The 27,067-nt window shown below is 43.1% G+C and overlaps 1 protein-coding gene across 41 annotated transcripts in view; it reads right to left on the bottom strand.

Annotated features, from left to right (window-relative positions):
- Positions 1-335: 335 nt before the first annotated feature.
- The window catches only part of EPB41L3 (erythrocyte membrane protein band 4.1 like 3), a 233,368-nt gene continuing 206,636 nt past the window's right edge, over positions 336-27,067 (bottom strand). For 6 of the 41 annotated variants that reach the window (XM_045458840.1, XM_045458843.1, XM_045458831.1 and 3 more), the window contains exons 12-27: positions 26,143-26,363; positions 22,187-22,750; positions 17,275-17,328; positions 14,478-14,513; positions 14,225-14,290; positions 13,548-13,739; positions 8,910-8,984; positions 8,450-8,539; positions 6,766-7,500; positions 6,131-6,253; positions 5,130-5,513; positions 4,180-4,311; positions 3,579-3,677; positions 3,068-3,148; positions 2,681-2,797; positions 336-1,471 (exon numbers count right to left, since the gene is read on the bottom strand). In XM_045458840.1, the coding sequence (XP_045314796.1) occupies positions 2,687-2,797; positions 3,068-3,148; positions 3,579-3,677; positions 4,180-4,311; positions 5,130-5,513; positions 6,131-6,253; positions 6,766-7,500; positions 8,450-8,539; positions 8,910-8,984; positions 13,548-13,739; positions 14,225-14,290; positions 14,478-14,513; positions 17,275-17,328; positions 22,187-22,750; positions 26,143-26,363 (2,963 nt within the window). In that variant the 3' untranslated portion in view covers positions 336-1,471; positions 2,681-2,686. Of the gene's footprint in view, positions 2,029-2,680; positions 2,798-3,067; positions 3,149-3,578; positions 3,678-4,179; positions 4,312-5,129; positions 5,514-6,130; positions 6,254-6,765; positions 7,501-8,449; positions 8,540-8,909; positions 8,985-13,547; positions 13,740-14,224; positions 14,291-14,477; positions 14,514-17,274; positions 17,329-22,186; positions 22,751-26,142; positions 26,364-27,067 lie in introns of all 41 variants that reach the window. The other 35 variants (XM_045458841.1, XM_045458827.1, XM_045458825.1 and 32 more) reach the window with 35 other exon arrangements.

The raw sequence follows: 27,067 nt of genomic DNA, 5'->3' as shown, positions 1-27,067 counted from the left end.
AGGTCTCGCTCTCTCTGGTAGATCAACGGCACCCAGAAACACTGGGGTTTATAGGAGAACCTCTTATAAAAAACCTAAAACTTTGAAAATGAGATTGTGTGGTAACCAGTTGTACTCGTTAAGGCCTTTGTAGGCAACCGAACATTTATGTGTATGTTTCTTGTTTCCCATCTCTGACACCTGGAGGGGTCCACACGTCGTCGTGTCACCCTGTACACCTTTTGTCCTGTAAAAAGACAAGCTCTCTATCATGCAGATGAAGCAGCCTTTGAGGTCATGCGAATGCTGCCTCTTGGCTAGATATATACAGTACCGAAAGTATTACACACAGAGAATTAGAGCTTTAAATGCATTTACCATTTTTATTTTGCTATGCAGAAACATACATTCACCATGGGCTGTGTGATGCAGTTGACAGTGTAATGGAGAATATATCTTTTTGAAGGCTATTTATAACTAAACACTAAATACTTTAATTACAGTGGAAATTCTGTACAATTTAAGGCTTGGCTCTGAACTAGATTGTAAATATGGACCAGATTTGGAAATAAAACGCTTTTTTTCAAGTAAAAGAAAAAAAAATCAACTTAAAAAAACACAAGGAAGAAGGAACGAAGAAAGAAAACGAAGCATCAGAAGCCCCACGGGTTTTTCTGGGGTGAAATTTCATAATATTGTAAACTAACAAAAATACAGATTTTCTTCCCCAAATAATGACAATTCACATATATTTAGGACTTGTCAGGGAACTCTTGGAAGCTTTCCGGATTGGACGCAGACCAAAGCGAACGAGGAAGAAATTTCACATTAATATGCTAAAATCAGTACTACCCGGTAACGGATTAAGTCAGATACACAAAGCAGGATTGTAAGCATTAAATATTTCCAGACGATCGGGAGTCGTTGCTGTTTACGGGCGGAGTAATAAAACCAGGTGAAACAAGTACAAGATCCAAGTTGTTTACTGAATAAACTCGGTTATTGGCACATCTAATCTGGGATAAACCTGACACATCGGACCTAGACAGCTTCTAGCATTTTAGGGTCATCTTCGTCTGTCTGTAAACCAAAGATCTGTCACCTAAGAAACTGCAGTTTTGTGTAGACTTGGATAAACTATGAAAGGCATGGATTGTTTATGTGGTTACATGAGATCACGGTTTATATTGTTGGTTATGAACGTGCAGGTAGAGCTGAAAACTTAGACACTTGGTGGAAATTAAAAATGCTACTCTTTTTGTAATTTTATCGTTGCTTCATGCAATATCAGTTTCGTGATGCTGATTCGGATTGCTTTATTATGGGAAGATCTCTCTGCCAGTGTCTTTGTTAACAGTCAAGGTCAGTTCTTCCGGATTGAAATTTTCCACGGGCAGATACAAGTCAGTTGGGTTAGAAGAGGGGACTCCATATAGGCTCTGGTTTTCCTAATGGTTTGCATGACTGGATTCATGTGCAGGCTAAGTTATTCCTGTAGGAAAGAGATTTGATCAGTTACTCCCTGGAAAACACCCGAGAGTCTTCCTCAGATGAAGGCCACAAAACACCTATCTTGCAGGCAGGTTACTAAATGCACTTTTTGTCAAGATACTGTAAAATACCAGCCTAAGTCACTGACACGCATTCTCTGAAATAACCACAACGTCACCCACGTGGCGGAAGCTCACTGAAGAAACCTTTTTCTGCTCTTTGTCTTCCAAGTCATAGGACTCGTTCGAACGTAATGAGTGACCTTTGCATTATCTTCTTTGAGAGGCCACTCATCAATCTCTATGCCCTAAAAGCAGTGGTAGAGAACCTCCTTATTTCCTTTATACACGTGAAGTGTTCAAGAGACTTCTATCACGTAAGCAAGTGAGCAAATAGCACAACTGTTGCATTCGGCATTCAAAGCCCTCTGGGGATGGTCGGGGCCTGGGAGTCCTTGCACGGCGGGTTAGTGTGTATAACACGTCTGTGCGCAAGCACAAGATGCTATCTGCTCACGATACGAGCCAAACGGCCATTGAAAAGGCATGCACACGGTTTCTGCAGAAAAGCAGGAAACAAGACTGCATTTTTGCCTCCTCCTGAGGCCCGATGCTATACTAAGAAGCAAAAAAGCACCCCAAAGAATACAGAAAATACAAGACATCCAACATGGAAGTGAATGCCTGGGTTTCAAGGTAAGAAACAAAGCAAAAACGAGAGCATAAATAGGAGCATAAGCAAACATAGCTGCAGAGAAAGCTTACAATAAGTGGGATAAGTTTTCTGTCCAAAGGAGAAAGGGGTACATTTTCCGAGTATTTGGAACACACAAATTATACGTCTCAGAACAAAATGGCCTTAGTGCTAATTAGGCCACATGGCAAGTGAAATCAAATTTGACCTTTTGAATTTGGATAATGAAGAGTCCAGGGCATGGATGAAAAGGAAACACCAGTGAGGGCATGCACGCAAAGACTGCTTTCTTGATCCTCTAACTGGCAGAATATGCAAAATGTCCAGAGTATGGAGCCCCCCAAATGTGAAACAAACCAGCGCCTGTAAACCAATTCTCCATCCCCTTGGTGAGCAGCCCTGCAAAATGCCAGTGAGAGAAGAAAGAGAGAGGAGGAGGCAGGAGAAGGAGAGAGGGAAGTGTCCCATGCTACATGCCAGCCAAGGCCAAGTCTAGAAAATCAGCGTCGCCTCTTACCTGGGGTCAATCCTCTCCGTCTTCCGGTGTGATCTCGGTCTCTTTATGGACCACTACTTTGGTCACTGACATGTCAGGGTGCTGCTCTTTGGCCTCTTTAATTGCCTGAGCCAGAGCCTATCCCCAGGAAATCACAGAAGGGCAAAGACAAAAAGGAGGTGGAACATGCATGATCAGTAGCAAGGTGGAGGCTTAGGAGCTAGATCTATATACGTCATTTACAAATGAGGTACAATGACTGCAAAAGGAATTGGAGGCTGCACACTGAAAAGTTAATTCCGAAAACGGTTTAGACCGCCTGATGGACTAAAAGAACAACGCTGGGAAGAGTAAGGCTGACCCCCCTCTGTTTCTCTGCCAGGGAATCTACCATCTGGCGCACACTACCTGATCGTGGTCAATGTCCGCATCTCCTGTGATGACGATGCGCTTCTCAATCCTCGTCTCTGAAATGCCTCCTTTCACAGTCTGCAAGGCACAGGCAAGTTTCAGAAATTCACTCACTGGAGGAACAGTCATTGTTCAATGGGGGAATTGGGAGAAAACGCTAACAGCGTTTTCAATAACATCATTAAGAACGGAAACAATTCTTTGGCAATTACTTAAAATGGTTAATTTCAGAAGTGAGCCTGGAATGCAGTTCTGGGGGTGAGGCTGGCCGCTGCTTCTGGAACACCTACCACGTGCTAAGCGCTTGCTGGAGTTCTGTGTTAAGCAAAAGGCATTGGGATGCATATTCCTAAACAGAAACTAGCACCTAAGGACAAATGCCCCAGAGACTGGGTGAAGAGAGCGCAACGCGGGCTCCTGATGTTCACAGAACCCTGGGCCTGTGCAGCTCAACCAGGAAGAAGTTCTGTGTGAATGCCTTCCTTTTACCTGTTCCCGCCCCACTTACTTTGGTGATGTGGGTGGTGGTTGTGGTACTGGTGGTTTCAGATGTGATCGTCTGTGCGCTCATCAGCACACCCGGCTCCAAATCGGCACCCGGATCGACCTGTGCGAGCAGAGGAACAGACACCACACTCAAACACTGACCTCTCCAGAGGTCTCCTGTGTTAGCTCAGGGCATTAGGACGACCGAGTTCTCTCTCACGACCACCGCGCTGTTCAGTCAGCACACAGGAGCTCTGGCTATGGGTACGACGCAACCCAAGGCAGCCAGAGGGAACCATCCTTAAAACACCGGGACTTCAGAAAGGTGAGTCGTGTCTGCCTGAGCTGCTATTTTCCCTGACCTGTGGCTAAGGCGATAGGCTCCTGAGCCTTGTCCTACATTTTGAGACACAGGAAGACCTGCTTAAAGTCACCTGATGTTTTTTTTTTGCTCGGTAATAAAGTTATGCTTATCACCATGATCGCTCCTGATAGACACAGCTTGGCTACTGGACCCTCTAAGTCCGGCACATTAAGTATCACGTACTTATACTTAAATGCAGCGAGCCAGTAAATGCGGCAAAACAAGGTGCCAGGGCTCCGGCCTCGACAGACGGTCTTACCTGTGAGGATTCGTATGTTATGGTTTTCGTTTCTGTGTGAACTACCGGCACTTCCTTGGTAGAAATTTCTAGCTTTACTCCTCCTGGTGAAACGCTGCCAAAGCTGATGGTTTCTGTCTTCACAGTCGATGACTGTACCAATGAGAAGTAGGCAGTGGCTATTACAGTTTGCACAAAGGCACGCTTTTGGGTTTTTCCCCCTCCCCCCTCCCCACCTCCCCGTGGATATGTATAAGCACAGGTTAGTATGAAATAAATGTTTATGTATTACATGGGGAGAGTAAGTTGAGGAATGAGGCAGACACCAAATAGATGTCAGTCTTTCAGGATTAGTTTTCTTTTTTTTAAAACATGGGATGTTCCAGGTAAAGGAAGGCATTTTGAAGGAAATGTTTAAAAAACTGTTTTTGTGCTCCCCCTCCTCTACTGCATAGATAGATCAAAAGTAATCAATCAGCCTTCTGTTTAATAACGTCTTAGAAAAAAGGAATGGATGCTAAGACATTAAGAACCTCCAACAGCACAGAATTCAGGAATCTCGGAGAGATAAAGAACAAAGTTCTGGCATTTGGTACCTGGGCAAGCACAGTTTCTGGGTAAGTACACTGATCAAAAAAAGAAGATTGATCAAATGTTCTATGCTCTTGTTGGCCACGCAGTCCCCAGGTTTACTGCCAATTACAGTGATTACAGCAAAGGTAGAAACCATTTCCTGGAACCACACCTTATTAATAATCATTAAATGTGTATGCACGTGACCCCAAAGATGGAAACCAGCATGGAGACTCCTGAGATTGCCATGCAAGAGGGATATAAGAGGAGAAACAAACTGCATTTGGAAAAGGTCGAAAATTCAACGTAGCTCCATCTTGACGCTTAACTAAATTTCGGGGACTCCCACACCTATCAGTTTTACGTTAGTGCTGAAAGGAACATCAACTACTAGTTACCTCGAAATGAGGTTTTTGTTCCCAAGTTTCAGAAACGTGGGTTGCTGCACTCTGCTCCTCCTCTGACTCATGGGAAGCAGTGGCCGTTCCTTCCTGTTCGAGGACAGCTTTGCCAGCCACCTCCCCCTTTTCCTCTTTAGCCCCCTCTGTCAGGGCAGAGCCCTCCTTCCCTTTCAAGCCAGAAGCATCAGCAGATGCTGCCTGTGCCGCAGCATCCACATCCTCTCCAGCTGCGTAAGAAGCATCCCCACTCGCATGCACATTCATGACATGTCTTTCCTCCACCAACACGGTTTCCTGCACAACCTTCTCGGTGCTAAGTGACTGGGGGTGCTGGCTTGTTTCCGGCTCTGTTTTGCTGGGCCCCGTCTTGGTTTCCGTTTTCTGCACGGGAAAAGATGGCAGGGTCAGTGTGACTTTCCATAAACCGAGGGTCAAAAAACCAAAATAAAAACAAACGCAGCCACTCGCCAGGACACCTAAAGCCAGTGTCAAGTGCTTATGAGCAGAAACCCTTATACAAAACATAAATTAGCTTTCATTCCTCCTGCCAGAATCTTTGATGCGTGCCCCCTGCCCCCGACACATACACACACGCCCTCAAGCCTGTGCTATGTCCGGATAGCCGCAAAAGAAACGGGACGCAGTATAAAATGCAATTAAAATAAAACAAAATGAAAGCATTGTAGCACACTCCCATAGATTCTGGCAGCTTTCTTAGACCTAACAGAGAGCATAAAATGCTTAAAAAGGTAAATGCAAATTACGATTTCTCAACACGATTGCCTTTGGAATACCTGAAGCATGTTCTACTGGTGGGGCTAAAGGCCCACGACAGCTATGCCAGGCAGACACAAAGGAAAATAACCGACGACACCTCTGAGGCGTTTAAGGCAAAGCCCCTGGGATGCAAAACACACACACGCACGCACACAGCCAAGAGGCATAAAGAAAGGCAAATGGGCAGAGTCAGGAACACCAAGGAGGAAGCAACTGGCCACCTGAACCCAGCTTTGAGAAGTAGAAGTAACCCCTCCTATGAATTCCGTTGGTTTTCTCGCAGAGTCTAATAAACTGAAGATTTCAGAGCCATCCATGAGCTTTTCGGCAGAAGACTGTTTAGTCTGGGTGAACAAAGAAACGGACAGTCAAGCACAGAGACAGGAACATAGGTGGGCACATTCACATTCACAGCCGGTTAGACAAAACTGTAAGGGAGGAAGGGGGGAGGAGGGAGGAGGGAATCTACCAGACAAAGTTGGGAAACAGAAAAGGATGGGAAATAAAATAGCAAATTGAGGTGACCATGAGCTCTTGTTTGGTAAAGCAGAGAGAGTTATTAGGACATGGGCGGTGCTGGTTTAAGCAGACCATTTTCCCTTCATTGCAAGCCACAGCAGCACTATCACATCTCGGGATCGGGGAGCTGGAAATAAAACGGCAAGTGTTTTAACGCCTACGTTGGACTGCAGTGTTGATCTAACCATGACAAAACTTAAAAAGCTTGGGTTGGCTGCTCTCAACAAAAAGCCAAACAGCGAGAACAGAAAAGTTTAGGGTGGAAGGGCACTGCCTCAAAAAAAAAAACGTCATGCTGGAATCTGAAACGGTGGTCCAAGGGAAAGGCACTGGTTACCACAACTCGAGATGAGGAGGACTCGGTAACGTAATGAGCAGTGGCCACGGTGAAGGCCGGTTCCTGTGAGTATCTCCACTCGGACAGGCTCTTCCTCCTGGGACCAAAGAGCCCCACTTTCAAGACCTCGCCCTCCGGCGCTGGCTCCGTCCTGCCCGGGCGCGCGCCCTCCGGGCCGGCGTGGGGCGCTGCGTCCCGGCCCGGCCCCGGGGCTCTCTGGAGCTCGTCCTCTTCGGGGCTCGGCCGCCGGGAATCGGCTTCTTTGATGGGAGCCAGCGATTCGGACAGTTTCCGCTTGGGGGTGTGCACCTCGGGTCCTCTCCTGGATTTCTCATCAGGGGCGACGTCCAGGACCTCGTAATCGGCCGTGACCGGGATGATCTTCACCGACTCCGACAATGCTCTGTCCGCTTTCTGAAGGGCTTCCAGACCGCAGGGCTGTACTGCCTTCTCCCCCTCCTTGGCCTTTCCAGTCATGGTTACGATCTTGCCGGATACGGTGTCGTAGGATTTTCCTAGAGTGTATATTTTCTGTTTGCTTTCTCCTTTCAATTGCATTTCCCGGGCCAAGTCCTCGAAGCTCTGCATTTCAATGGCACCAGATCTTAACAGATCGGCTGGGATGTCTCCGGTTCTACTGCTCACGGTCACCACCTTGTAAGTCACAATCTTTTTCGAATCACCATCAACTACCTCAGTGGGTACTTTGTCTACAATAACCCAATCCTCTGTGCCCTATATTTGAAATATAAAAGCTAAATTAGAAATGCTGATGGTCTCATTTCTAAAATAAGAATCCTTTAAGAAACCAGGGCAAAAGCTACATTGTGATGTGACTGCACAGGGCTGGTGTTATTATCTAATAATTCTGGTTGCAAATCTCTTCTTATCTGAAACTTACAAACTCTAACCTTCAGCTTGGAATACAGTCTGCACGTAGACTTGCAATTTCAGGTTTCTTTAAATAGGAACATAACTTGGTGGTAAATTTTTGCAAGAATATACCGGGCCTTATGCTAAGCGTCTCATCATTTTAGATTTCAAAATTGAATGACGTTACTGAAGGTGTTGTACAAGTTATTTAGCTTGTGTGGACACAAAAAGACAGTTTTCCATGGTAATTAGAACACTGTGCGTCGTATCTGCTGTTTTCACAAAGAACTTGCCAGCATTCCACAAATTTCTGTGATTATCATTTTTCATGTTTGTAAATTATAGTTCCTTATATATATAGGAGATCAAATCTACCATAGCACTTACTATCCAATAAATACTGAGTGTGCCGGTTGTCAAGGGACTATAGTTGGGAGCATTGTTGGAGCCTCTTATAAATAGGTCATGGTGGTCCAATCTTATTTACAACTGAAGCTCATGGTGTGAATAGTTTCTTTGCCACTCTCCTTAGTCTTAGTTCCAATACGACAGAAGAAATGAAAATTAAGAGAGAAGGCTACAAGGATGAGGCCGGGCAGTTGACTAGTCTTACAGATCACAGAGGGAAGCAAAATCACACCAGGGGCAGCTGAGCGCCTTGGTTTACATTTTAAACTACAGTGTTTTCTACTTTCTGGTCTGCCTTACTCTGAAAACTTGTATCTGGAAATGTGTGTGCCTTAGGAAAAAAACAATTACAGATCAGTCTACATGTTGGTGCTGGATTAAAGGAAATGAATTGAAAAATAACCTCTAGGGTCGATGGGACAGTTTTCTGGAAAATGATTTGACGAGAGGTAACCGCGGAGTCTCCTTCCTGCATTTTCTTTATCATACTCGGCTAGTGGGAAAACCAATAAAAGTTCAGAACTTTCAAAATCAGTCAAGGTCATCTAAATTAGTATCACTCTATGGGTAAAGCAGACAGTAAGAAGCCCCAATAATATCATTAGAAAGCAGAATTATAATGCTTCACTGGCCATACACAGATATAATCACCTAGGCACAAAAGCCATAAAGAAATGATGGCTGGTAACGAAAATGGCAAGAAAATTCCTTTGTCCCCTCCCCAGAATCTAAGCAAAAATGATACACCTACCTTAGTTTTAAGGTCAATTTAAAAAGGAAAATAAAAACTAAAAACACTTTAATGACACTGAAATCTGAAGAGCAATTCCCTCCTGGGAAATCCCTTTATGTTTGTTTTTTACCTGAGACTCAAGGAATGGAGAGCTTTCTTGCTGCAAAAATATAACTTTCTCAGAAATTTCTCTTTCTTCTTCGGTCTGTTTGAATAAAGGGGGTTGGGTTGGAGAAGAGGAAGTAGACAGTTTCCAAAAAAGGCAAGTTAGGAAGAGAGTTCTTTGATTGTGTTGTACATATAATATTCATCTCTTTCTGAAGAAGCGAATCATTGTTTATGAATCTGAAAAACGGTCTGAAACCATCTCCAAGTCTAAGAATTATTTCCAAAAAGTAACAGATTCTTTTCTGAAACACTAGCGTAGGGCTCACACGTTTTCTAGTTCTAGAAACACAAAACACGCGCAAGCAATAGAAAGAGCTCCTTGGCATCTGAACAGTGTCTAGGTCAGTCCTCTGCAAAACTGCACCAGCGAGGAGTGAGAGGAAGTATTAAGATTAAAAAAAAAAATTAACTGAGGAACAAAAATCCTCACTCTTACATCGGACAAATCCTGGACTGTATTCCCCATTTAAGTGCTGCTTAATCCCAGGCAAAATAATGCGCATGGGTCACCGCATCAGCGACTACTCTGAGCAAACCCTGTCAGACCTACATGGCTTTCTTGACTATTCCACGAATAAACAAAGTGAACTCAAAAGTTGACTGGAACTTCTGTAAGATGGTGAGTGACTTTAAATAGTCCACTTCAAAAGATCTCGGTAAAAAGCAAGTACTTTAGATCTTGCTTTCTTTAACCTATAACAACATTAAGAAACGTTCAAGTAGATATGCTATGTTAGCCACTAGCTTTTTCCTTTCACCTACTTTTTGTCCCTTTCTTTACTATTAGACAGGAATAATTCAAGGGGCAATGTATTAGCCACTGAGCCTATCTCTATGCATAGCTATACTACCCCATGCAGCAGTGAGAGAAAGGTATTTAGTAAGAGTAATATAAAAAATAGTAACAGAAAGCTCAAAGTTTTTAGGAGAACGGAACTTTTAAAGTAAATCCTATTGTTGTAAACAATATAATTTAGTGAGAGCTATTTAGTATGTCCACGTCTGTACCAATCTGTCAGTATTGCATTTAAGTTTGCCTATAAGAGATTGTAAGGGAGCATCTGGAATATTCTCCTGGAGGACCTACTGACAGATTTTGATAGCATCGTACTCCTTTGCCCCTTTTTCGATGAGGAACAAGTAAGAGATTTTTCAAAGGGAAAAAAAGTCCCTATCCTGTCCCATTTTGGAGAAAGGTATTGGAAAAGACAAAATGTACTATGTGGAATCATAAAATATGGATTTCTGGCTTGTTTCACTTTCAATTGTAGCCTCTTTTTCATAGAGAAATAAGAAACAGGAAGGAAAGGTCAAAATTATAGGTACTTTTCAGGATACCACTGCTAGGCCTCTAATTATAGTCACTGAACTAAAGATTGTTTTCCTAAGATGAAAGCCTGAAAAAACCCAATAATAGCAGGAAAACAGTGGTTTTCAGCATATCCTGTTATCTGACATCAACTAATTTCAAAAATGTCTTTGTCTTTAATTGAATATATCAACAGTATCTGTGTTCGGGACTGTGTATGTCCACTGAGAGAAAAGGGTAACATGAAGGGGATAAACCTTAAAATAAAATCCTATATATACGGTCAACCCCAATTCAGTTAGTTCGGCTAAAGACAAGTGAAGAGATGCCCATAAAAAAAGAATCAAAATGTTTACTTTTAATATGGGTCAGAATAGAGTCACAGCTGTGTACCCCAAACATTTTGTTTCGCTACTTAAACATTCATCGCTACATCATAATTGGGAAATAAGGCGTTTACTGGCGTGCAAAACGTACAGAGGTGTTACTCACTTTGACGGGATTAGGGATTTCTGTAGAGCCACAACCCTCATTTCTCCCTGGGCCAGGGTTGTTCAAACCGGGCTTTCCGTTAGAATTTTGTGGAGAGGTTTCAAATGATAAAGGGTGCAGCTCAGACTAAATCAGACTCTGATCCCTCCTCCCTTTGTTTTAAAGTAGGCTCCACGCCCCGAGCAGGGTTTGAACTCATGACCTCGAGATCAAGAGTAGGATGCTCCACCAACTGAGCCAACCAGGTGCCCCCAGACTCTGATTTAATAGATCCTGGGCATCAGTATTTTAAAATTTTCCTGTGGGCAATTTTAATATGCACTTAGAGTTACCCCCAAGGCCTGGGTCACTGAAGTCAGATTCAGAGAATGAAGAGAACTCTCCCCTATCTGTAAATAGATGTCATGGTGTATGGTTGTTTTTTTTGGCCCAAATCGAAGCCCATGCAAGACCTGAGTAGCAAGGGTAGACTAGAAAGCAAGCAAACGCACAAATAGAGCCGATTCTAGTTATTTCCGGTAATTATGTTCAATGAAATCACCATGAACAGTGAATTAGTGAACCACTGATTTTGTGGGAAATACACGGTTAAGACTTCTGTGAGCCTCTGGTCACGATACTGTCATCGACTGCTCCATATATAACCTCGTCTTATATGTGCTTTTGTTTCAAGACTCGTTATTTAATGCTTATTACTGATCCATTGACGTTGAACTCACCGTCAACAGCACTATAGCATATTCCTGAGTGAAACTTCTCTAACACGTGTATTTTCCAAAAAGGCACATCACAGCCTTCTTGTGCTTAGGAACACCTGCTAGCACTTCAGCACTAGGTTTGGGGGTCATATTACACAGCAAAATCACCCTCGAAAATGAAGCACTAAATAGGCCGTAAAAAGCACATTTGTTTACAGTATGAGAATGGAAACAAGAAGGCCGAACACTGCCTTGTTCAACCCACGCTGGGAATGCGCACGGTGAGTGACTCAAAGTTTTCACTACTCTGTGGCTGTCTGCCGAGGGCTGTGAAAGTGCCATTAACACTGATTTTAGGGTTACGATGAATTTCAGCAAGTAGGCAAATGTGCAAATATAGAATCCGTGAATAAGGAGGATCGGCCGCGCTAAGCTGAAATACCTATAAAACTACCATCTACACTAAAAAATGTACTGATGCTGCACTGGTGCTAACGGGTATTGCATTTTGGTTGGGATTTGGAAACATTTAGTATTCCAGTGACTGGGATCAGTCTACATGTTGGTGCTGGATTAAATGAAATGAACCTGTAGCAGGGACGAAGCCTAGGTGCATCATAAAAGGCTGTAAAGGGAGAGATCCGAGGACAGAAGACGTACCTGGAACCCCTCACGTACCACACCTCTATCTTTCCTATGTGTGCTGGGCCCTGTATATGGGCTTGTCTACTTTCCAGCGTTAACGAGGAGCTGCTTTGGCGCATCCTTGCTACTTCTCTGCTCTTAACTCAATACTGGAAAGTTGAAGCCACTGGCAATAACATTCCCATTTTATAGCAAACATACATAATATTCTTAGAATATAATCACCACTACTAGCTCACTATAGATTACTCAAGTAATCTGAATGAAACTGATGTGTAATGCTACAGGAATACTCCGGCAACAGTTCATTTATTCTGCATAAAAGGGCCCTTTTCAATGTAATTCAAATGGACATATACCTTGTCACTTTTTAGCTGGGATTGGAATTGTCGTGAACATGGTGACTGTGGTCACTTTTGATAAACAGCTTTCAAGGGAAGCTTGGAAAATGATGAAAATGAGTGTAATGATATTCCTCTTCTCACTGCAAGGACCTGAGCGTTGCATACAGACTACCATTTAAAGAATTTTTCTCCCCTAAAGGCCTAAGTTTTCATCTTCTTCTGTCTCAGGTTTCTGGACAAGTCTCTTACAGTCAAGGAGTCTTGAGAAGAAAGAAGGTAATCGATACAATGCTAGAAAGGTAGTTTTACAAAACCACTTCTTTTGACAGACAAGCACGATGACGTCTAACAGCTGACAGTGGCACCACTGTCATGTGTGGGTCCCACGGAGGAGGCCGAGACGTAGTGTCGGCTGGATCCTCCCAGTCTGGCTGTACATTTAAAGACAGCTTTCCAATATGGAAGGCTGTTATGTGAAAAGACATTGTGGGCTCTATGCTCTCTACTAAAAGTCAAATGCAAACTGACTATAAATCAGTTAAAATAACCAATCAGGCATATTTTTAAAAATCAGTTAAGAATCAAAATCCAGTCGAACACCGACTGCATCAGTAGAAGCCTGGTGTGGTATCCCCAGAGTAAAAGAGGTCCTGAGATTCTGTCAACTTCAGATGAGCGTTCAAACATTAGATAATCTCCGTAACACCTCGTCTCGCAACTGACGAGAAACATTCGTGAGGTTTCGGGGCATTTCTTAGTGCAGCAGAAAAAGCATTTTCAGAAAAAGCGTCAGTTCATTAAGACAGTATCTCAATTTCTCCCAGCTGTGAAATCTAGGTTTACAGTCAGAATAAACCCATTTGCATGCACCGTGGTTCCCCGGAGCCTCCCTGTTCACTCCAAGCACCCTGTGGCGCGACTACTCACTCCTCAGCCACCACATCCTTTTACTTTCGCAGCCCTGACTATGTCAGTTCAGGGTATACACAGACAGGTGGTGAGACTGTCTACTCAGAAGCCTGCCAACTCGGGTCCCCAGGCGCACACCCTGCAGAGAGGCAAGGCTAGTGAGTGAACAGAAGACAATGGCGACGCAGCGCCTGAATACCGACCTCTTCGGGTACAAGCGGTTCGATCATGGGCGCGTCCTCCTGCCTGGCGGCTAGTCTCACTGGGGAGGTGGAGAGCCTCTTCTCCCATTCGTTTGTGATGGCAGTGTCTGTGGAGGTTTCTAAAAAGGTTCTTTTCAGCTCACTAATATTGGTTTGATGTTTCATCAGGTCATCTTGAGTTTTATCTAGCTCCTATATTCAGAACATAGAGAATCCAACAGTCAACGTTTTACATTTGCCTTCCTATCTGCGTGTGTGTGTGTGTGTGTGTGTGTGGTTTTTAAGTAATGTCAATCTCATTAGTAGTCAAAATAAAAGAATTCTGATCAGGGCTCATGACACTACCACAAGCACTTTGGTGAAAATGTGATATTTCTAAGGAAAAGAGAAGAAAAAAAAAAAATCCAGTTCACACAAGCATAAAAATCAAAAGCGTTTTTGAAAGGCAAACCGTAGAGTGTAATTCACATGTAACCAGAAAAAATTAAAATGAATACACACAGAACAAGGGATCTATATCTAGGAGAGAGGAAGGAATCAGAGTAGGCTGAGAAGGTATCCCCACTTATTCACAGGTGAGAGCACACAGTTCATGCATCATTGTATGAGCCCACGGGTATGCCACTAAAAGAAATGTCAACACGCACAAACATGCACTGGTATATACCAATACCAACCTCTAACATAAGATTACTATGTTTGACATACACATTTTCACCCTTTATTCGCTTAATCAGACTATTCTGAAAAAAGTGGAGAAGAAAGGGAAAAGTAAGGGACACGGTAGTCACGAGAACCAATGCCATCCTCCACATTGCACCGACAACACGGTAACCGGCTACGGAGCATGCTGGAAGACTGGAACACCGTAGACAGACAATGACTTATCACACACTGGTTTTTGCTTTTGTTTTCTTTTTAATTTTCTACCTGTGCCTTGAGCTCTGCATCTTCCTCCTGGTCCGACTGCCAGCATCAAGAAAGAGTGGGAAATAAAGTCTTACCATGTAATTGACTCTAGGATTGCAGAACTATGGTCTATATCAACTTGCTAGAAGGGGGCACTAGTTTGTTCTCGTATACGGAGAGTTATTTCTTATATGCAAGCCACGACGTTCTCACATGTAATGGAAGACAGGAGCAAAAGATTCCTTGCCTAGTGGGTCTTTGACACTTTAACCCGGAGACTTTTAAGTGAGATCAGCACACACACATAAGTGGGAGGTTGACAGCTAGGGCCTGCCCTGTTATCCTTAATGAACACTAGGAAATGGTTCAGGAAGGGTGGGGAGCCACACTACAACTAAAATTCACAAGGATGGTTATGATCACCCAGTAATGAGAGCTCCCTGGGAATGTATGAATCTTTATAATCCCATGGGGTTAGCTATTATTTTCCCCAACTTGTAGGCCAGAGAACAGAAGCTCAAAGACTTTAACATAGAGGTCCCCACACTTAAGAGCTTCTTGGAACCCTAAAAAAAAATAAAAAAAAATAAAAAAATTTTTTGAAATTAAAAAAATAAAAAATGATACTAAAAAATAAAACACAATAAGAAAGAATTTCTTGGAACCTTGAATTTCTTAAACCCATGTACTTAAAAAACACATTTGGGAAGGGAGAAAACTGATACTGTGGAAGTCAACAAGTTAAAAAAAAAAAAAATCACCTACCATCAACATTACCAGCATTTAAAATGTTCCTAAAAAATACAACATTTGTCTAAAAGCCACTTCATTATCCTTATATTTCTCATCTCAAGGACCTGCTTAATCTTCGGACTGGCGTCTGAGTGCCGGTAACTAGGCCTCACCACAAGGGCAGGCAGTAGTAAGCCTGTGTCTCTCCCCGGGCGGGGCGGGGGGGGGGGGCACCTGACCCAGGGCCTGGGCTCTGTGCTACGGGAGTTGTCCCCAGTGTAATTACAGGTGAGAAGAGGGAGACCCCTGCCACAAATCAGTCCATCATGGTCTCCATCTCCTTAGCTCCTAATGGGGCAAGACTGCCTGCCTGGCAGTTTTGTTTCTAAGGAAATAAAATTGCCTGCTCTCTGTTGTCCTGGCTCCGGAGAGGAGGGAGGGGAAAGTGTTTAAAAAGCGTGAGAGTGCACAGGTAACCAACACGGTGCTGGCAACACACTAATTCTTGAGGGTATCCTGCATTCACAGATCTTTATTTTATCTTTATGCTTCACAGTCACCTATGGCGCAGGCAAGGGTTTGCATGCTTGAAATATTTATTACCTAACAACCTACAAAACTGCTATAAAAGAGTATTATCAAAATATTTTCCATTTAGGGCACACATTAAGATTACAGTGAAGTTTACTGAATGTATTAACATGTAACTAATAATTCTTATAAAATCAAGATGTAATTTTGCTATATTCAGCACTGAAAATTATTAACTTGTAATAAATTTATATGTGATTGCTTAAAAGAATCTGGATAGTGGTTTTACAGTATTATTTAAAAAAAATTTTTTTTTTAAGCAGGCTCTATGACTAAGCAGGGCTCGAACTCATGACCTCAAGATCAAGAGTCACATGCTTTACCAGCTAGGTGCCCCTACAATATGGTGATGATGATGATTTTTTTTTTCAATGCCAGTGCTGTTTTTTTAACTTAAAAAATTATGATTTCCAAACTTTGAATTGAACTCTGGCATTTCCCAAAGATGCAATTTAACAAAACTCCTTTTTAAAAAGTTTTTCTGAAGATATTTTCAATTAAGTACTATACAGATGCTATTCACATTTTTAGTTCCTGAATATCTAACTAGAAAAGACCATTCTACCTGGATAATGGGAAAAAAAACAAAAACAAACAAACGAACAAAAAAAAAACAGAGTGAACATATCACAAAGTAAAAAAAAAAAAAAAAAAATCTGCTAGCACTTTAGGAAAGGAATGTCTTGGCTTCCATTACCATAGATACTGTTTTTATGGAAATTTTCATTACTGGTAGAGAAAATTAAAAAAACACAAGTGCACATATTAAATGTATCCTAAAGAATTTATAATGGATAAATGATAGCACAGTACCTTCCTATCACTGTTTGATGTGATCACTTTTTTTTTTTTAAATCAAATACAAACAGTAATTTGCCAATTTTTTCTTTGAGAATCCATTTCTTTTAAGGGACCTAGGTTGTATCCATCCAATCTACAAAACTGCGTATTTTAATAATTATTATTTGACCATCTGGGATTTAAGGGATTTCAAAAATAGGTCTGTAGCTAGTAAATAAGCTAATTAATTGTGAACTCTCCTCCTCCCTCATCATGGCTATCACACATAAACAGCCTCTCATTTGGGACAGGGGAATATATATATATATATATATATATATATATATATATATATATATATTTTTTTTTTTTTTTAAGTATTATTGGTTTATCCAAGGGTTCTCAAAATGTGATTCTAAAATGGGCAGAGTCAACATCCCCGGGAACTTGTCTGAAATGCAAATTCTCGAGTCCCACCCTAGACCTTCTCCTTGACTGAGAAATGTGAAGATGGGGCCCTGCAGAGGACTATCCCGATGCAGGCCAGAGTCTGAGTACCACTGGTCTAGGCAGTAGAGTGTATTTAACTCCTACTTTCCAAGTTAGAACTTAGCTCCACTCAAAAAGCTAATATGCCGAGTTCCCGAATGCAGAGACCCCTTCACAAGGCACTTTTGTTAGGCGACTATCAGACACCTGCAGTGATGATACCAACCTCAGTGGCGGTGGTTTCCCCATCGGCCGCGGTGTCCGTGCGCTCACTGTCGGTCTATTGATCACAGAAGTGACCAGGGTCCGGGAGGAAGGCAGGAATAGAAAACAAACCCGTTTGGTCAAATAAGGTATGGCACGGGTCAAACAGTTCACTCTCTTTCTACGTGATCAGTATCCTACTACCTTCCCACAAGGATGCAGGTTCAAGCAAAAGCAAAAGAAAGGCCAGAGCTAGGTTTTCTCAGCAGAGCCACTCAGAGGAAGACCAGAGGCGCACAGCCTGCGGGAGCCGCAGGAACTGCATTAGCCGAGCTGACTTGTCTGGTTTCATGTCTCAGGAAAACCAAATTGTCATTCTTTCCCCCCCTTTCAACTAAACCCCCGAGAAAGATCTCTTAAAAATGTTTAATGCAAATAAAATTGACGTTTATATATATTTTTCTATTCTTGTAATGGGTCACATTTCAATGATAAATTACGATGTAAATTTAAATAAAAAGCTACTATAACAGTCACTGGACTTTCAGCCCCTCATTTATATCATGTTGGTAATGTACACCCACTTATGGCCATCAGGCTGTCTGCATTACCTATTAATTATAAAAAGCACATGCCAGTGACTCACAGGCATATGTTTTATATGTGAAAAATAGAACTCAATTTTCAAGTAGCAGCGTTCGCTTTTTTTTTTATAGACTAAATGGGGTGTTTATTTTGCCCCACCCTCCAATATAAAGATGTGTATCGAGATATGTAAACATCTCTTTCCAAAACAACCATTCAAATGAAGCAAATTATAATAATTAAAAAAAAAAACAGAGAAAGAGAGACATCTACTTGTAAACAAATAAAACAAAGCACAGCATTTGACAGAGCCTAAGTTTTTAAGGGAGAATGAGAATAGCAATTTCAGGATCAGTTTTGAAGCTGCTTCATAGAGGTTTATGATCGAAAACAAACTATTTTCTCTGGAGTATAGAACCATCGCCATTGAAAATGGGACGCCTAAATGCCATAATACAATATCAGCTGACTTTCCCTCCACGAATGTCAACTGATCATTAATAAAATTCCCTGCAGCAAAGATGAACGATTAATATTTTGAAAACAAAAATCAAAACTGGGGGCTGTACACCTGTGAACCTGCCTCTTCAAGTAATCTTTCAATCCTGACAATAAGGACTGGCAAGAAAGACGACAGGGGCAGTGCGATGTTCACACCAACCTGACTCTGGCTAGGCTGGCTTCTTGGCACTATCCCAAGCTTTCGTTGTATATATTCCTAAAAGAAAATACGTTAAAAATTCATGTTTGGCATGTGCGCCTGAGGCGGCCAGCTACCATGACTTCAGTGGAACACAGTTTCCAGGAGTTTGGTAAAGAATGTGTGCAGACACCTTTTCATGACCTGGCTGCCTTGGCAACACCTGGTGCGGGGGGGGGGGGGGGACTACTGGTCTTCTCTTAAGGGGGATCACTGCTATGGCAGTAGCATGGCATCACCAACTGCCAGTCTAAGGAAAGGCCGATTTGACTTAGGGGGAGAGACACGGGTTATTGTACAAGTGCACAGAGTAGCTCAAAGAAACCTTAGGCTTTCAAGGACAAATAAGCATGACCTGTGCTTCCTGCGCTGCCCAGTTTTGTGAAACGCTTCCAAAGGGCTTGAAAGTATTTCTCCTCCTACATACTTTCCCTCGTGGCTTTAAAATTTACTAAAGCATCTTGGCTTTAGACTACAGTCATGGTCAAGAGCGGGGGCTCTGATGTCAGACTGACATAGGCTCAAATCCTTGCCATTTAAATTTGTGACACACTGGGCATGTTTCACATTTTAATCCCGATTTCCTTCCGGTAAAGTGGAGAAAGTAACAGCCCTAACTGTATCAGGTAATGGAGACTAAGTGCCTTATATAATGTCTGACATACACAGACATAAAAGTGCCTATGCTAATTGTAATGATATTAATATAATGTTAGTTACATTATAATACTACATAATTATTACTGCTATTTTTTCTAGCTATACCAAAAAAAAAAAAAATAGCTTAGGCCATATCTAAAGTCCCTTAAATTCCTACTGAGCACGTAATTGGTTATTCAACAAATACAGCGCATGATCAATAAATAGTCCATAAAAGAAGGCTGAATAAAGCAGCTTTTACAGCAACCGTTCTTTATATGACTGAACAAAACTATGAAATGTATAACATATTGCAAACTATCATATAATTCTGTTTACATAACTTAAAATGTTAAAAATCAGCTGATCTATTAATTTTTTCCTCCAAATTTGAATCTTTTTTATATTATGAAAAAAATTCCTCACAAATTAACACATAATTACAATCTACAGTATAGTGAGCTCAATTCAGCTCATGTTTCTTGACCGATGATTTAATATTCTGTTCCCTTTCTTCTGTGACCATTCTTGAAGGTACAAAAGAAAAAAATGATTGGTCAACAAGCGTTATAGTTGAAATGATTATGCCTTTCTCCACTGGGTTTCACTCTTGAGAAAGGCTGGAACTAATTAAGCCACACTGCAAGACGTGAAAACTTGAAGCAGGGATGATAAAATGTTTGAAAAGAATTATAGTCATTAGTGATTTTGCAAAATGAACGTGACATAGCTGAAGCGTATGCTACATGAAATCATCGTTTAGTTGCCAAAGTGCTTGAGGCCTAGCGACTAAAACAGGCCATGTAAACAAAATTTTTTTTTTCTTCTTCTTAAATGGAATGACCTACATAGGAGCCCTCCGGCTCAGCCCGACCCGGAGGGCACAGCTCTTAACACTTAGGGTTAAGAGACGACATTGAACAGATGGCCACACGCGAAGTCTTGTGTCAGGAGGGCTGTAATGGTTGACCCAGGCCGGAGAGGAGGGCTACAAGGACCGCACCAGCCAGAGCTGGCTCGCAGTCTCAGAGATTTGCAAGAACAGGGACAGTTATCTGCTGGAAGGCTCCAGTCACGTGGTCACTGGTTTGCGCCGGGGAAACTGCTGTGATTTGTTTTGCTGATGTAATGCAGACATGCCCAAATTTAACATTAATTTTCATGCACTGATTACAACAAGATGTACACCCTGGATTAGGCACAAGATCTGTGTGGTTTGCTACGGGAAAGTTCAGTTCTTGAGAATTCAGAAAAGCACAAAATGGCCATCTTTTTTGTTTTGTGTTAGCTTGACGACTAACTCCATTGCTAAAGGAAAAATATATGTCCAGGTTGGAATCCAGCTAATATTACAGTCTTTGGAGATAATCTTGCGTTCTCAATGTTGTCTGTTCTAGTCCTCCATTATTTGATAATATTGCCACTATGAGAAATAGCGCTATTGAAAGCTAGGATTCATTCTCTTAAAATATTTTCCATGCCTGAAAATTTAATTCTGTATTAAATAGATTTGGAGCCATACGACCTAAGAACCATGAAAATGGTTGAAAAGGCCAAACTTTTATTTAAACATCTATGAGGCCATTTCCATTTTTTCCCTTCTGCTGCTAAGAAATGGTCATAATATCACTAAATATAGATACACACCTCGCAATTCTATATACTCACAGGTGTACCTCAAATTATGATTTCTAGCTGAGCTGAAAACTGAACAGATTTTTTTTTTTTAGTGTTGCTTTGACTTTGTGACTTTTTTTTTTTTTTTTTTTTTTTTTTTTTTTTTAATGCTGGGAGTGCTGGGCTTGTCTCCTGCCACAAAAAGGCTTGCTTTGTGAGAACAGAAGAGCTGGAGGGGCCTGGGGAAGGTGTGGGCAGGGGGGTGGGTGGCAGCCAGGCCCTCTGTTGGCAACTTCTGTTCTTTTCCCCTGCGCTCTGTTTGAAGGGAACTGCTGGGCTGTTCATACAGCTGTGGAGTCGTTTGACAGGAGAGCAGTTAAGAGGCAAAGCTAATGGCTGCCATGTCAACTCACCCACTGGCTCGGGTAAGGGACAGGAGACAGACAGGCGGCATGTTTTCTCAGACAGAGGCTGCAGGCCCCGTCCTTTCTCCACTGAGCACACGCCGGGCTGAGAGCCACAGGGGCCTATCCAGCCTCCCTGACCTTCCCGGACTGTCCGGTGTGTGTGGATCTTTTGGCCTCTGCTGGGGTTGAAAGAATCGCTGCTACCCAATCTATCCATTGGCACTGTTAGTGCTGACGAAGTTTCAGCCCATTTTTACGGCATGCGGACATCTTAAAGGAATCTCTTCCTAAGTGTGAAAACCGCAGTTACTTCCGGCCCTCTTTGCGTTCCTACCGGCCACGGAGGTCACGTGGGCCTTTGAAGCTACCCAAGCATTTTCTGTGGCCCAACACACCCTTGGGGTCTGGCTCACCTCCGTGAGTCACAGTGACAGCCTGGCAATGACAACCGAAGGGCAGAGTGGGGACACTTCAGAATCCCCAGGGAGGAGAGGCACTGCCAGTTTGGGGAAGCCACCCACCCAGATTCACCTTGAGTATCACGTACCTCCTGGTATCACCACTATGTGTGATTATCCCAGGACGCATTCTGGTAACGCTCCGTAAACCTGGGTTAAACTTATCTCTCGGTCTCCTGGGTCGTTTCCTTTACGACACGAGAACTGACCAGAACTTGAACCTAACCCTGATTTTTTAACATGGCTGACAGGTTATTTGAAACGGACGTCTGAGTCCTTCAGCATCCGGAGAAGTCAGCGGGTAGCGGAACGAATCCGGGCTGGGTGCAGGCTGCTCCATCCACATGGCGTTGTGCCTAACCCTGGGGCCGGGTCGCACGCCCCGACACACAAAAACCTCTCACGTGTCGGCACAGACAATAAATGAGGCTCTGAAAGTAGGGCCGCTAGTGCGGTAGGCGCCTAACACTGTTTCGGCCCGAAGCCCCGACCACGACAGGGAAGTGTGCTCTGTGCCGAGGTACACACCTCTTCCTCTGAACTGTCACTCGGGTCATTGTCTAGTGAGGCACTCAAGGAGGCCGCCTTGGGCTCCAGGTAGCAGAGGCACATAGCCAGAGGGAAGGAGAGAGTGAGGGCATATGGCACTGAGAAGGAGGCGGAGAGCAGAAAGAAAAAAATGAAGAGGAAACAGGGCACAAGGGAGGGCGAGCGAATCGGGAGGTAATGCTGCAGGCTTTGGGGGAGGAGGTTGGTTTCCGACAGGTTGGGGAAAGAGAGGTACCCATCGTCATCTAGAAGAGAAGGGAACGACTCTGGGAGCTGCAAGGAGAAGGAAAACAGGGTGGTCCCTTTGCCGGTTTGCTGTTTGTAGCTAAAAGCCACATCTTGGTCCCCTAAGGACGGCCTCCCTTTGTGGTCAGAGTCCAGGGCGGGCTCTCCGCGCACGGGCACGGCGCCTTGGGCCGGCTCGACACCCGGGGGTTGGCGGTCATTCTCCTTACACCTCCTACGGAGCTCTGGGGGGGGTGCAGGGGGACGATGGGCTGATGGGGGGGACGGAAGGCATGAGTCAGTGCCAAGCCCAGGTGACTGATGTGAAAGAGACAGAGAGAGACAGAAAGCAGCAAACAGAGGTGCAAAAGGACAAAAAGAAAACTGCAATTAGTTACTTTTCTTATGGGTATCAATATAAAATTGTAAAACAAGAATTTTAGCACTATGGTTGTTCATGTATTTAAAGTATTCAAGCCACATGCCAAAGATACCACGAATGGCTACTGTTCCCCCATCAGACTGTCGATTACAGGCTGCGTTTTTTTTTTTTTTTTTTTAAGTCAGCACCGAAGATATTGGTGGGTAATCTCAAAGTCTACATGTTTCACACCATCCACAAAGTCTGTTTAGACCAACAATTCTAGAAAGCTTTAGGGTTTTGAAAGCAAACATAACTCTCAGATAACTTAAAATCAAGACTTTCAATAACGTCTCCTGATCTCCAGCTAATAGATCTGTTACTAAAAGTTTGGTTGAATTAAGAAATGAAAATGAATCCAAGGTTTGATTAAAGAAAAAAATCTTTAGCGTTACCTTTCCTCACTGAGTCAATTCCATCCCAAACAGGTGGGTTTCCAAATCAAGAAGTTTCTGGCCCCACTCCCATCTGATCAGTAGTGCCACTCAGGGAGCTCAACAATTAGCATTTTAAGGAGCTCATGCTCCATGCAGAATTGAGGTTCCTTTGAAAACTTCTATTTGGGCTCCTTTCTCCAGGATGTAAACAGAACTTAAAACTCAAAGGAGGGCTTCAATAAGGTAACTAGCAAAAACAATGTGTTTTCATGTGATGTGGCCCATCAGCCTTTCCCTTTGTATTATTTGTGGTCCATAAATAACAGAAAGGTACAATGTCCCAGCCTTCAGGTTGTTCTTAAGCGAGTGATCACTAGATGTAACTCCCCTGGTTTGAGTCCTTAACAGAATGAATGATAAAGGCAGGCATCCCCACAAAAGTGTCCCCGGGGAGTTCAGGCTTCTGCAGGGCAAAGAGAGGCCCTTTCCACTCTCTTTGGCCCCAGCAGCCTCTAGGACCACAGCCGGCTTCCTCTGCAGGTGGCGGAAGGCTGCTGAGCCGGGTGGGGGTGGGTGTGCGTGGAGGGAAGCCAGCAAGCTCCATATAGGACCTGGCACAGCTCAGAAGCTGCTGGGCCCCAGGAGTTCAATTCAAGGTCACGCAGAGCCTGAAGCTAGACTTCTACTGCTCTCTGTGACACTCTGTGTGAGTGTGCACGTGTGTCTGCATGTACACGTGTGTTTTGCCTAGAGACTTGAGAGCATGGAAATTAGTCACCCTGGCTTGTAAATCCTAATCCTGACTTGGTAAATAAAAAGAGGGTAAGAACGTGCACAAATAAAATTGTATCACGGATCTATTAGCGTCTCCTTTTAGGTGTTAGACAAGTAGGTCTTTTCTCAAAACTCCCATCTGACGTGAAGCGCTGTGTTTGAAATAAACATGACCCTGCACATATCTCATTCAAGCGAGAACAATGTATAAAAGATACAAGCTGACTTCTGCCTGCAGACCATTGTTCCCCTGGTGGCGGACAGCTGCCCAGGCACCTGGGGTGATCATTAGCCTGGGAAACATCCCTCCTCTCAAAGCAATCTAGGGGACCAGCCTTTTAAGAACTATTTTCAGTAATATACTTTCATTTTGGTTAAACAATGAGTTCCCTCTTTGTTACTTTTTGAGGAGGGAGAAGAATAAAATGAAGGTTTAATTTTCCGTGCCACTTATTTAAGTGGTTTTTCAAGGACAGCTTTGCACTGTGGAAAATGAAGACTGCCATCTGCCTACCTAAGCACAAGGTTGGGGCCACTGCCTTTCTGAAGGCATTTGGGTCAAAGTGCTGGCTTCTCAGAGATTCAGACTAGGAGAGTCACAATCTTTTGTCTTTTTGTTTCCCCTTAGCATAAATGGCAAGAGGGAGGATAGTTCAGTGCTATATTTTATATAAACAAATTGGTGGTCTTTTCAAATTCGATAAAGAGACACGGCCTGGGTCTATTTTGGGAGCAAATTAAAAGTCATTTCCTTTAATGTGCCACTTAATCACGGTTATACATCCACGAGAATTGTCGGCTGCTGTGGGTGATTTCGGGAAATCACGGAAATCGTTTGCTTTTCAGGCATACTACCTTTTTCTCACGTCCTATTTACAAGCTGCCTTGACTTAATTGGAGGGTAAGAGTGTAGAAACAAAACTCAGAACAAAGCATGCCTGTTTTAACAGCAAGAGTGATCCAATATCCTTACTGTCATCTCCTATCCCGTTTTTATCTTTGTGTTTGGTAAATAAATGATCTTACCTTGAAAAAAATGGATAGGGTTTCACGTGGAATATCTGACATAACTACAATATGTTGTGGATCTACCCACCCCTGTGTAACTCTTGTCCAAAGAAGCATTTTTCTTTAGAGACCCAGGTGAGTCCCAGCGACAGAAATCTATATTTGAAGACCCCCAGTTCAAACGAACACTTTTGAGTCACATCTGGGCAAGTTTTAGCATACCTGTGAGTTGCACAACATTTTTATTCTTGTGAGTTGCACAACATTTTTATTCTATTTCTTTTCACTCTGTACATTCCAGGAGCCACTCTGTTTTACCATCATCATTACCCACAAGCCTCCCAATATAGCTTCTTTTTCTTCTACTTTCAGAGAGCTGCTCTGCTACCTACAGGATCCTGAACCAGAAGCAGATTGTCTACAGGTCTCCTGACTTTTATTTTTCTAAAAAGTTGCTTTATAATGCCAGATGACCAAAAATAAACATACCGTAAGAAATACTGGGTGAAATGAAGTTTAAAAATCTGATGAATAGAACACCTTGGAGAAATTGCTGCCAAATTCACCTTTCATCTTCCCTTGCAAAGTTCTGCCTTAATAGCTCTTTTCAAAACAGGTCTGCTCGCTGCTCTGATGATTATGGTCACAAGGTAAGAGGGGAAATGGTGTATAAATACAGAGGCTACGGTCACTCAGTAACTTGCGCTCAGAAGAATGGCAATGTGATTACTGTATATCTAGAAGAATATACAGTACTTGGGTAGGAGAATGGGGCCAGAAACAAAGAAAATAATTTTAGTGACAGTTCTGAAACGTAAGCCCAAACAGAAAAGTGTCATATGGCCCTAAATGTATTTTTAAGATACACAGACAGGACGGCTGTTGAAAGTCTTACATAGCATATCAGTTCAAATAAAAATTTTCAAAACGTTAAGAAGGAAATCTTCCAGAAGACAAATGTTGACAGAGGAAACCATAATTTAGAAATTGACCCTATGAACGTGACTACTGCTGGAATTGGAACTACCCTAAGTCTGACTGATTAACACATTCCTGGTTTCTAGCCTCAGAATTATTAAGTAGCTCGTGAAAGTCTAAGCAAGCTCTCGGAGGGAGCTTGGGAGATGTACCTTTCCCTCGTGCCGTACTGCGGCCACCGGCGTGGCTTCCTCTGCCTTCTTCCGTCTCTCCTCTTCCTCGTCCCGTTCCTCCTCGGCCTTTTTCTCCGGAGTCACAGTGGTGATCAAGTTGGTCTGAGAGATGCCCTTTGTTGTGGCGTACTGGCCAGTACCAACCTCTGCAGCAGACACAGAATCCTTCATGTATATTTCATGGTTTTCATTCACTGACGCTAAAAGCAAATACAACCGAAGAAAAAAAGTCTGAAATAGTTAAGTCAGAAGGCTGAAGAGCACCACCGATTGCCCCGTTATGGCGAAAAGTACCCCTCCCCACGTCTGTCTGAAAACTCCAGTCAGCGCTGCGGGCACCCGCACCTAAGCGCTCTCCGAGACACAGCTTTGTGTGTCTTCTATACCAGTGTTTTAAAATGACTTAAACGCTCATGTCGCGAAGCCACCAGAGTGAGTCTCAGGCTCTGCGGTGAGGACAAGCGCGAGCGTGGCGGCAGCGGAGGGGCGGGAGGCTGGGCTGCTGCGAGCCCGTTACCCCACAGAGTAACTGGCTGGCTCCAGCACCAGGCGCCGGTGGTGAGTCCCACAGCTAAGAGCGGTATCTGCAGCGGACAACCGCTCTCATACACTTGACTCTGAACGCATCTTGGGAAGTGCCATTCAACAAGGAGCACCGAATTGGGTGCTTTAATTAGTCGTTAGCAATGGTTACAAGAGTCCATCACTCCTACTGTATCAAAAGTCCCATGGCGGATAATGGAAATTAACTATCTTCGTGGGATTATAAAATTTGGAGAGATTATAGAATCTGGACGGCAACTCTGTTCAGCTGGAGTGCAGAAACGATTTAATTTCTACCGCACGTTAAAAAGATTACCGTGATATGCATACACTCCTTCATCTCGGATATTTTGGGAAGACA

Source organism: Leopardus geoffroyi, chromosome D3 (genome assembly GCF_018350155.1).
Source record: "Leopardus geoffroyi isolate Oge1 chromosome D3, O.geoffroyi_Oge1_pat1.0, whole genome shotgun sequence".
NCBI lineage: Eukaryota > Metazoa > Chordata > Mammalia > Carnivora > Felidae > Leopardus > Leopardus geoffroyi.
This window is presented reverse-complemented; position numbering and strand designations above follow the sequence as displayed.